The 12239-nt window shown below is 41.0% G+C and overlaps 1 protein-coding gene across 4 annotated transcripts in view; it reads right to left on the reverse strand.

Moving 5' to 3' along the window:
* Positions 1-12239, reverse strand: part of NPAS2 (neuronal PAS domain protein 2) — a 106093-nt gene that overhangs the window by 17406 nt on the left and 76448 nt on the right. For all 4 annotated transcript variants that reach the window (XM_081198331.1, XM_081198330.1, XM_081198328.1 and 1 more), the window contains 7 exons: positions 12063-12145; positions 10507-10613; positions 7692-7839; positions 5959-6040; positions 4048-4189; positions 3508-3605; positions 2351-2497 (listed from right to left, as the gene is read on the reverse strand). In XM_081198331.1, coding sequence (XP_081054457.1) covers positions 2351-2497; positions 3508-3605; positions 4048-4189; positions 5959-6040; positions 7692-7839; positions 10507-10613; positions 12063-12145 — 807 coding nt within the window. The remainder of the gene's footprint in view (positions 1-2350; positions 2498-3507; positions 3606-4047; positions 4190-5958; positions 6041-7691; positions 7840-10506; positions 10614-12062; positions 12146-12239) is intronic.

Raw genomic sequence — 12239 nt, forward strand, 5'->3', positions numbered from 1 at the left:
GACCTCAGTGTCCGGGTAGAACGATGGAGGTGGAGACGCTCCTTCAGGTATACTGGACCGAGGCTGTTTAGGGCTTTAAAGGTCAGCACCAACACTTTGAATTGTGCTCAGAAACGTACTGGGAGCAACACCAAAGTGCCAACACAGAAAGTACCGGTATTTCATTCACAGCGGCTTTGCCCAAGATTCTTACCATCCTGTCATGACTGGACCACTAAAGAAGAACTGAAATGCCACTGAAAAGAAAGGATTCCTCACCCCACCCCCTTCAACATCGTAAACAAGTCTAAGTAGATAATGCCACTGCAGAATCTCACAACTACTTTTTCAGGGTGTCAAGACATGAGAAGAGTATTACTAATCTCTTCTAATTGGCAGTCTCATTAGTATTCTCATGAAAGAAGCAAAAGACATGAAAGCACAACACCTCTTGCATCTAGAAACAGACAGCATCATATTAGGAAGACAACGGAAGAAAGCTGTTCTATGGAAACCAGACATTTTAACCATCTGCGTTGATCGAACCAGGAAGCTCTTATCAACAGCAATTATTTTTACAATGTATCAGAAGCAAGGATGCCACGCCAAATTTATAGCTATGAGACATTTATTTCAAAGATACCGTTTCTAACAAACTGCTGAAGGTGACATTTTCCCTGTAAGGCTTGGTTCTACCCATATTATTTCCTTTCAACAATATTGCCGGGCTGCTTTTCTGCTACATGCCAAATATAGCCCCTTAATTCTCTTTTTGTGGTCCCAGCAAGTCTCTTCAAATTGCATTAATAAATTGCATACATTCCATGTAGCCCCATGACCAACGGACTCATTGTTAAAACCGTGTTTATGGAAGACAATCTTACTCGGCTATGAGCAATCGCCAAAGAAGAAGATATCCCTAACAGTGCTGTAAAAAGATAAAGGTAAAGGACCCCTGACAGTTAAGTCCAGTCGCGAACGACTCTGGGATTGGGGTGCTCATCTCGGTTTACTGGCTGAGGGATCCGACATTTGTCCACAGAAAGTTTTTCCAGGTCATGTGGCCAGCATAACTAAGCCACTTCTGGTGAAACCAGAGCAGCGTACGGAAATGCCGTTTACCTTCCTGCCGGAGTGGTACCTATTTATCTACTTGCACTTTGACGTGCTTTAGAACTGCTAGGTGGGCAGGAGCTGGAACTGAACAACGGGAGCTCACCCCGTCGCAGGGATTCGAACCACCGACCTCCCGATCGGCAAGCCCTAGGCTCTGTGGTATAGACCACAGCGCCACCCGTGTCTGTAGCTACAGCTACAGTGCTGTAGCACGGGTTAAAATTGAGCTCTTGTGTTTCATTCTATATTTCTCTCTCTACAAGGTAGAGACTCTGGGGTTGCAGCGCTCATCTCGCTTTATTGGCCGAGGAAGCCGGCGTACAGCTTCCAGGTCATGTGGCCAGCATGACTAAGCCGCTTCTGACAAACCAGAGCAGCACACGGAAACGCCGTTTACCTTCCCGCTGGAGCGGTATCTATTTATCTACTTGCACTTTGATGTGCTTTCGAACTGCTAGGTTGGCAGGAGCAGGGACCGAGCAACGGGAGCTCACTCCGTTGCGGGGATTCGAACCGCCGACCTTCTGATCGGCAAGCCCTGGGCTCTGTGGTATAGACCACAGCGCCACCCGCATCTGTAGCTACAGCTACAGTGCTGTAGCACGGGTTAAAATTGAGCTCTTGTGTTTCATTCTATATTTCTCTCTCTACAAGGTACTATTAAGGAATAATGACCATAAGTCTATCCCAGGGGTGGCCAACTTCCAAGAGACTGCAATCTGCTCACAGAGTTAAAAACTAGCAGTTATCTACCCACTTTGTGGGGTTCAGCCCAAAGTTGTTGAGCTTTTTTTAGGAAGGAAAGTCCTGTTTTTGGTGGTTCGGGTCATTTTAGGGGTGCAGGCCAAAGTGCAGGCCAAAGATGTTGAAGGTTTTTTTAGGGAAGGCCAAAGTTTTTTAGCTTCTTTCCTGGGAGCCACTGATCTACCGGTGATCTACCACAGACTTCCAGTGATCTACCAATAGATCACGATCTACCTGCTCTATCCAATCCTTTCATTTCTTTCACTCTTGAAGTCTCTGCTGAATTTTCTGTCCCACTTCAGTATGGATCAGCATATTTTATTTGACACTTATTTAGTCCTCTCTGCCTTAAATATACTGAAATGGACTGCTGCATGCCTAAAACCCTCCTCTGTGTGGTGGCCTATGGTGCATCAAGATGATTTGAGCGTGGAAATAAAGTTCTGCTCAAGAATTCTGCTACTCACTGAATCAAGAGTAATTTGTCTGAAAAATACGTTCTCCCGCTAACCTGTATGTTGGAATCCTGCACGATGCACAGCTGTTCCTGGATTTTCTGCAGCTCTTCCTGCTGCCACTGAATATTGGCTTGCAGTATTCGAGTCCTCTGCTCAAGCTGGTCTTTGATAGTTTGGAACATGTTAAACTGGGATGAGAGCTGAAACAAGAAAACAAAGAGCAATGTTACTTTTCTAGTAAGTACAGTAACTTTTGTTCCAGGAGGCTGCTTTGCTGTATTTCTAAGAATATTGTTACCTGCATTATACTACTGCTCTTGCATAAGGAACGATGCATGTCTGAGACCTAGAAGCTGTAAGTAAAGCATTTTAAACTTACTTTGCAGTCTGTAGGGTTTCACTGAAAAAGTGGCAAAATGGGGGTCAGCTGCTTCACGCAGCTGAATGGAGTTAAAGAAGGTTTAATAACCTATTCCTATGCTTCATTAATATGCATAATGACTGGGTTTAATACTCTGCTACTGGGGCTCTCTATGTGCTAGCCCCATGTTTTTAAAAACAGGCACCAGCCATTTTTCTTTTCCTTTTAACCCACACATGGGGGTACCTGGAGGATTAAATATAATTAATACCTTCTCTTAACAATTCCCATCATTCGAAAGATAAGCACATACTGATTACTGGTGTTACAGCACTAATATCTCTTTGACCACAAGTGCAGACCACCTGTGGTCAAAATAATACAAGAGTGTGAAAGGAGGCGGCTTCAGCAAATATTCCTTGATAGCTAGAAAAAAGAGCCTGGGCAGAAGAGTTAGAGCACCTATCTCTGATCATGATAACTCCAGTTTGTGTGTGTGTACCTTCCCCTCCATACAAGTGTCTTGCCAATTATATTTTATTGTCTCTAACTTCAGGGGAACCAGTGGCAGAGAGGACTTCCTAGACATAGAAAAGAAAAGCCCTTGATTCATCTAGACACTCCTGAGCATGCTCAAGAGGGTCATGGCATGCCAGTATGAATGGAAAAGTTTTAGTTTGCTATGCCTCCCAATTCAATTAAGTGAAAACAAAAAAATCATTTTACTCTCACTAACTTAAAACCTATTAAAAGCTCCTGTCCTCCATCAGTTTGGTACACACCTGTGTATCTATTTCATGGAAGTTCTTTTAATGTTTCTGTTCACTTGAAATTTTTTTCCCACCTTACCTGAGAAGCGGCAGGTTGGCTAGATCTCTGCAAGTCCTCCTGCATAGTGGGACTTCTTTGCAGGGAGGGAGAGTATGGGATGAGCTTTGCTCCTGTGGCTATAAAATAACATTTACCATTTAGAACAGAGTTGTTAAAAGTTTCTATTAATGTATACAAAAAGACTGGATCACTGGAATGGCAATAAAGGAAGTTGACTATAGAACAAAACCACCAGCTTTTGTCAACCTGCACCCTCTAGTTCTGGACTACAGCTCTGGCTGGAGCAGAAGGGAGTTGATGTTGTAACCCACTCTGAAATTGCACTCCAATAACTAGCAGGTAGTAAATGTTTCAAATAAGACAATGCCCTGTTGTGTTAGAATTATCCTTTCTGTTGGTCATGCTCCATGCGTGCAGGCCTGCGTTACTCTTTCCACACCATTCCGGCTTATACTGGCAGTATAACAGTATAAAATTATCAGTTTCAAAGTAGCATCTGCATAGAGACCACATCTGAAGGGTGGTATACAAATTTAATAAATAATAACAACAACTTACATGCTATGTCAGGCAAGGATGTAGGCAAAGATTTGTGTGAGCCCTGAGAGGATACAGAAAGAGTCTGATTGGTGTCGAGGATTGACGTGCCTAATTCAAGAGCGTTAAAGTGCTGTTGAGGATCCAGTTCTGATCCACTGTCCTTAAAAAACAAAGCAAACATCCTAAACGTTTTTGAAAGTTTCGAACTTACAAATGAATTTGGTTATAAATCATCTGGGTTTATTGAGGGAGAGGTCTTTTTTCGGTATCAGCACAACCCTATATACACATTTACTCAGAAGTAAGCACCTTTGTGTTCGATGGGAACAGCTCCCTAGAAATTCCCAGTGAGCTCAACTATTCATTGGGACAGAATACTGCAACCATGTTTCTCTGCTTCTCAAAGAATAGCACTGGCTGCCAACTAGCTACCAGGCTAAATTGAAGGTGCTGTTACTGGTGTACAATGCCCTATGCAGCTCGGAACAAGGATACATAAAAGATTGCCTCAACCTGTGCAGGACAGCATTGCATAGATACAATTTCATCAGGCGGTGTGTTCCACACAATGTCTGAATCATGCCTTTAATGTGGCAGCACCTGGCCTTTGGAACTCCCTGCTGTTACATATCACCCACATGTCTTGTCTATTGTCTTTTCAGAGCCTACTGAAGACCTTCCTTTCCCCACAAGCCTTTTGTGTGGAGCTGCTTATCCAAGTACTAGATTTGAAACTGTTTTTAGTGTATCTTTTAGGATTTTATGTCTTCATTGTTAATTGATTTGAGATTGTTTCACATGAAGTGATTCATAAATTGAATTAACAACAACAATAATAGCAATAACAATAATGTGTGTCTAGAATTGCAGTTTTAACTCCATGTATCAAATGGTTAAAGTGCACCCATTTTTTACTGTCTTCAGTATGCAATACAGCGTTTAACGTCACATCTAGCCTGGCCTTTTGTATCCACGTTTCTGAGCAACAGAAGCTTCAAGTAGTTTTCTGTAAAATACTCATAAAAGACTCAGTTATTAACTTCATTAATCAGTGAAAATCACAAGAACTCAGTCCTTAGATGCAGCTACTGTATAATCTGCTTTAATAGGTAGGAAGCTATGAGCCCAGGCCAATCCCCAGAGAACTTCAAAAGAAATGATTCTTAATTCTTGGCTTATAATGCATCTGCCTTTCATTGCCTGCTTCTTCCTATATGCTCTAGTATCAAATTCGCATATTCTTTCAATTTTATACTCAACCATGAGATTATGTGGGCAGGGGGTTTGCTTGTCTGTCACCTCCCGTGATTGGTCCTTCAAAAATCAAAAGAGGTATGCATTTGTACAACTGCAGTGGCCTTTGTATTGACACAGGGATTGAAAAAAAATGCATAAGAACACCACACACAACCAATCAAGAACACCCTCAACACAAATCAGGTGGAAAGTAGGCTTATCTGAGATTACTCATCGCCTTATAAACTAAGGGACAGTGAACCTAGCAGGCAGTGACCATAGTGAGGAACAGGCAATGGAAGACATAAAGAAAACCTCAGGTCCATCTATATGGGACAATATTAGTGATCAAATCAATACACATTATTACCATCTGAACACAGTAGCTAAAGTCACCCTATGTGTCTTACCCTTTACATTTAAAAAGTCATTCCCTTTCAAGGCCCATGATTGTCCCAAAGGTCATAATGGGTATCTCTTATTTTGCAAGCTACCATTCCCTCATTTCTGCAATTGTATTCTGGAAAATAGAATGGGAATGTATTCCCAGCCATGTCTTACTCCATTAAGTTAAGTTCACATAGAGACTTATAGCACTTAAATAATGATACGCAAGGTTGGTGATTACTGACATATGAGCTGCATAAAATAGAAAACAAAGAAAACCCTCTGAAAACAGCCATTTTAGCATACCTTTAGTACTGAAGAGATTATCTCTGAAGGTGCATTTTCCAAAATCATATTCCGTCGCCTTTCCACTCGAACATCTGCATAACTGAACATTATTATTTTCTGTGGAGATCTACCTTCCATTCCACTATTCTGAAAGCACTATTAAAGGCAACTGGCAGTTTATTACATGATTAACTCCATAAATTATTTGCAGTTAAAATCCACAGGTCATATAATCCAAATGTGTATAATAATGTAATGGATTACATTTTACGTTTAACTTCTGCCCATTTTTACCCGGTTTTCAAAACAAAAAGAAAACATTATCTGTAATCATATAATTACTTGAGGCTAGGTTCCATGGCTTTACACATGATGCTCTTCATACATACTTGGAAAAAGTTCACGTGTAAACACGTATTTGCAACCTTGTATACAATTTTGGTACATGTACTCATGATTAGCCTTGTCCCTACCACACCCCAAGTACAGGTTAGCAATTGCAGAAAGGCTTATGTATAATGCATGAAATTGTTCTACCTCCCAAACCAGCAGGTATATGATTGTAATCAGAGTATTTCTTTAGAGTCCAATTAGCATGCCAATACAGAATTAATGTTTGTAACAAAATATTGGGATCTTTCCAACAAAGTCATTTTGTCTATACAAAGTCTTCTGCTTGCACAACTGAACTTCCCCCCTGTCTCCATTTCCCGCGTCCATCCTTGGAACAGATTTGGAGGGTACACGGGGGGGCGGGGGGCGGGAGAGAAAATCCAATTTTCAAGCAGAAGTCCTTGCATGAAAGGTACAATTTGGCTGGATAACAATTGATTGTATGGTAAAGCATATGCCTTATTTCCAGACAAGAGACTATCAATGAAGCAAGTACCTCAGCAAGATGGCCCTAGTCTAACTACAGTGGTACCTTGGTTCTCAAATTTAATATATTCCGAAATGGTTCAAAAACCAAGACTTCTGATTGGCTGCAGGAGCTTCCTGTACTCAATCAGAAGCTGTGGAAGCCGCGTCGGACGTTCAGCTTCCAAAAAACGTTCGCAAACCGAACACCCACATGTTGGGGAACCGATTTGTTCGGGAACCAAGTTGTTCAACTACCAAGGTACCACTGTACTCCCTGTGACCCATGAGTGGTTTTATTCCATTGCACCCAGCATGCTCAAACTCTCTAAGACTGCCCTTAAAAGTTGGATTAACTACCACAGAACCAAACTAGGGCCCTGATGAATTATACATTTCCTCAAAGACTACATTAGCACATGCAATAAATGTTGTGGTGGCTGCTTGTAATGCAACCGTATGCAGATTTCTCCGTGGAGCAAGACATTTGTGCGACATTATCTCGCGAGGCGGCACTGGCAATGTTCATCTTTGCAGACTAAGAAAAAGACGAGGGTGGAATGCTAGAGAGTTGGCCAATCGACACACTGGTCAGCTTCACACTGCCTTTGCTGTAGCAAGGTTGTGTTATATATGGAGTCACCTCACAAATGTCTTCGTATGTGGCATTTACAACTAGTATGATAGAAAGAATGAGTTTATTCTTGCCCTAAGCTCAGTAAGAAATTCCCCCTAGCTCATAACATATTGGACGTTCCTTTTCAATGTGACAGGAAAATAAGTAGCCGTGGTTGTCCTATGTGCGTCTCTTAACCAAGCTTTTATTTGCTCTTGTCCTGCAATGAGTACTCTACCGATCGGCACAACAGCAACGTTACTCAATTTCTCCATACCTTACTACCGTGTGGGTGCATACGATGAATTCTGGTTTGGAGTTCCACTGGTGATAGGTGATATAATAATGTGTTTGCAGCCAGATCCACTGCTGTCCTTTGGTCAGAAACCGGTAGCAGCAAGACTTCCCTTTGCCAAACTGCATTACTGTTTGTGGACACACACAAAATGCACATGGCATCAAAGATTTCAAGATCTGAAAAACATCCTTTCAAAAAAATGATTTTAGCTGATCTACATGCAGTTTTCTTAAGAGGGGCTTCGGAAACTTCAGTTTGGTACAGGACACAGCAGCAAGAATGCATGTGGGAGCATGTTTTCTATTGGTTAGAATTACACTAGTTGCTAAAAAAAATGTACCATTTAGGGTGTGTGATTAAATCCTCCAAGATGCTGATCTGAGAACAGAATTTTGCCACAAACTCTATAAAATGGATTCATTCCTAAATTATTCATAGGTATATTAACTGAGAATACTGAAGGATCTTTGAAGAAATAAAAAGAAAAGAGAATTTGAAATCCTGTACAACTGATAATTCGCTTAAGAAAGAGTTAAAGGAATTAAGGCATTTTAGTACTTCTGCAGTGGAAATTCCATTCTTGTACAGTAACAATGAGAGAGAAACAAACAAACAAAATACATATAAAATGTACTAGTTAAAATGATTTATATTTTGCTTGCTACTGCTGATCACCAGAGTAGGTGCAATGAGGTGCTAAGATGGACAAACAGAGCACGTATGGAATCACAGTGTTTGAAGGTATCTCAAAGGTCCAACTTTTGCAGATGCAGGAGATCCACTACACAGTATTCCTGATAACTGCCTCTCCAGCCTCCACTTAAAAACCTCTGAGGCATGTTTGTTGGATTGTCAAATGGCATGTGCCATCAAGAAGTTCTTAATCCTTAGATGAAACACTTCTCTTGAAATCTGAAGCCGTTGGTTTGGGTCCTAGGCTATGGAGCAACAGTAAACAAATTGGGTCCATCACCTATGTGATAGCCCATCAAATATGGGGAGAAGGAGAAACGGGTTATACACGACAGCTTCCCAATACACCTGTTATGTTTAGCATTGTTTACTCTCCAGCTGACATGGATCCGTTCAGGCAGAGACAACACAGACCTGGGTCAACCCAAGGATGTTGAACAAATATGAATTGGGAAAGTGCCAGAACCCTTTTCTTCACTGTGGCACATCTCCCATCCAGGAAACCCAGTTTCTCCCCTCAAGGAAACCCATCAATGGATAGCTGCTCTCTATGGGGTGTTTTATACACTGGGCAGCAATTCACATTGGTTCAGCCCAGCTGATTTTACTCTTCTTTCTTTCTCCTGTGAAATGTTCCATGTTTTATTACTGTATGACTGAGAAAAAGCATGGTGTTATTTCTTAAGTTTTACACAGTGCCTAAGCAAATTTAGGATTAATAACTAATGCTATTACTACAAATAAAATAATAGTAATAATAATGTCTTGTCACAACCTAAGTGAGAGATACAAAGGTTGCAGCAACATGATGGAGGAGGCTGGTCCATTATGGTGACAAATTTTTGTCTGCCTTTAGCCAGCCCCCAGTCCCCCGCTTGCCTTTATACTTATAACCAGTCCATGGGATGGTCCTGGCTGTCAGCTTCACCCTTCTTAGTCTCCTTATAGTTGTAGAACTCAGCAGAGAAGAGGATGGGGACAAATGAAGATTAAGTAGGCTCCATCTGCCATTGGCTTTGGCCCCTCTTGTCAATGATGGCCACTCTGCCTTTTGCCCTACATGTCCCAATGGGCATCAGACACCACTGGTGGTTTATTCAGACAGGACCGAAGTGTCTTATTAATAGAAGAAGTTAACAAAAGAACATGATTTAATATTTAAAAACTTTGAACTTTCTATGACAGCGTAGCTTAAATTAATTTAGCTGGACTCTCATCGGCACCATGTTTGTGATCAAATGTATTCAAGATATACTGCCAGATTAATCTCATTTTACACCAATCAGTCATGATCTGACAGATGAACTTAACTTTGTATTCTGCACCAGAAAGCTGAAAATTAATTTTGAAGAGTGCCATTCATGTGAGTAGCAGGACACTTACAGACAAACAACAGACATGGCAAGCAATATTAGATTTGATTTGTGTTGAGTCGTTCGAGGTTTTAATTTAATGCTTCAGCTTCGCCTAATTAGCAGTTGTTGAGTATTATTGGATATATGTACTATTTTGACAACTCCACCTCCCAAGATTTCATATCCAATGAGGAGCTAAGCAAGTCAATCCACATGAAGAATAAAATGTAGACAAATCAGTTTGCATTACACAAATGGCTAGCCTCAAATGACTACTTATTATTTATAATAATACTGTATTAGTATTATGTATTTATTTATATCCTGCCTTTTTCCCTGACAGGGACTCATAATACTCTCTGAACTCTAGAATATGGACATTTAAGTGTTAAATTAAAGGTAGAGGTTAGGGCCCTCCAGATATTGTTGGATTCCAACCCGCATCAGCCCTAGCCAGTCATCAAATATGGCAGATGCTGGGTAGTCCACCAAGATCTGGAAGTCCACATCTTACCCATCTACTGTAAATCTTAAACAAAAATGAATATAAATCACTAACAGGTTTACTAGTATCACCAGCAGGCTCTGTGTGTGTGTGTGTGGAGAAGGAGTGGGGCACTCCATTGCTAAAACCAATGGTTTAGTTGAGCTGGATGCAACCCAATGTCTTCAGATTTTCATTTCTATCTTTGCTATCACACGGAAACAAACTGAATTCCCCTTACTGTAGGTAATGTCATACTCACAGTGTTCGTGGCACCGTGCCAAGAGCTGAAGGTCATCTATATGATAGTAATCATATCCAGAAGTTCCCAGCACTTCAAAGGGCAAATATCCTATAATCGGTGGTGCTCTGTATCACGGTAAAATGCAAATGATTTTATTAAACCATTAAAAATATCATCAGCAGTGCTCAACGCTTATTCTCTCTTCCCACCCCAAAAACTCTGAAAGTTACTCCACTTACGCACTAAAACAATAAGCAGGGCAACAGACTATTTGAGACTGCTTCGTATTACTGGAACTCAGCAGGGAGGGAAAACCTCTTGTGCACAACTCACCATTTTTTTAAATAAAGTGCTTAAAATAAATGAAGGAAAGCAGAAAGGTAGAACGAAAGGTAGAAATAAAGCAGGAAGGTTTACACAAGTTCACTCTGTAGAGCGACAGGACTGGGTAATTCACAACTGTGCACAGTATGTTGACAGGCCTCCAAATATGTCTCTCAGCGATGGGAACAAACATCGTCCAGGTTGTTGTTGTTTTTTAAGTCACTGGTTTAGATTGAGATGTCATGAAGCAATAAAAACTTCCAAGTGCTGCTATAGTGCTTCGGGAAAATGTTGCAATGAGTTTTTAAAGTGTTTCTACCTTAAAAAGGCAAAAGGTAAAAGACCCCTGGACGGTTAAGTCCAGTCAAAGGCGACTCTGGGGTTGCGGTGCTCATCTCACTTTACAGGCCAATGGAGCTGGCGTTTGTCCGCAGACAGTTTTTCTGGGTCATGTGGCCAGCATGACTAAATCGCTTCTGGCGAACCAGAGCAGCGCACGAAAGCACTGTTTTCCTTCCCACCAGAGCAGTACCTATTTATCTACTTGCACTTTTTGGCGTGCTTTCAAACTGCTAGGTTGGCAGGAGCAGGGACCGAGCAATGGGAACTCACCCCGTCACAGGGATTCGAACCACCAACCTTTTGATCGGCAAGCCCAAGAGGCTCAGTGGTTTAGACCACAGCGCCCCCCACGTCCCTTGTTTCTACCTTAAAACCCATTAAAGCAAGATAACTCTTCATAATTGTAAGTAATAACAGGGGGGAAAGGGTACATGAAAAAATAGGTGAAACTAACCACGTTTACCTCAGATGTATGGACAGCAAGATGCATGGTACTGCACATTAAAAATGAAAACATGAAGATAGAAGATGACAGTATTATTTTCCTTTAGTATTATGGGGTTGTTGTTTTTTTGCCTGGTCTGGATTTTGTTGCTTGTCAAGTCTGTTAGTTTAACTATATTATTGGGAGAGATCCATCACAACTATGTGGAACACATTTTGGGGGGCACACAGAAGGCTGGATGGTGCAGAAAAGAAATCTGAAGCCACACAGTGCAATCAGGCAGATGTTGTCATAGGTCACCCATTGCATAAATATATTGTGTGTGAATCATTCTCACACTTTTGAACACTGCCCCGTAATCCTCTGATGGACAATTAAGTAACTTCAAATAAATACGATAAATAAACAGTAGTAAATTGTCTAAGAAAACATAAAGTATAGTCGTCTTCTTTTTTTAACCAACCTGTGATCCAGAAACAAAAATTTCCATTCCAAACTGTGTCTTGAAGTGAATTCCTCTAAAGGTTCTTCAGCGATGCACATTTCCTGTATTAGAATAAAATTCTGAGTGACTGTAGTACTTTTATTGCCATTTAATTTGCTTTTTTTTCTTAAATGTTAGTGAACAACATGTGAAAGG

This window comes from Podarcis bocagei, assembly GCF_964188305.1.
Source record: "Podarcis bocagei genome assembly, chromosome: 6".
Taxonomy (NCBI): domain Eukaryota; kingdom Metazoa; phylum Chordata; class Lepidosauria; order Squamata; family Lacertidae; genus Podarcis; species Podarcis bocagei.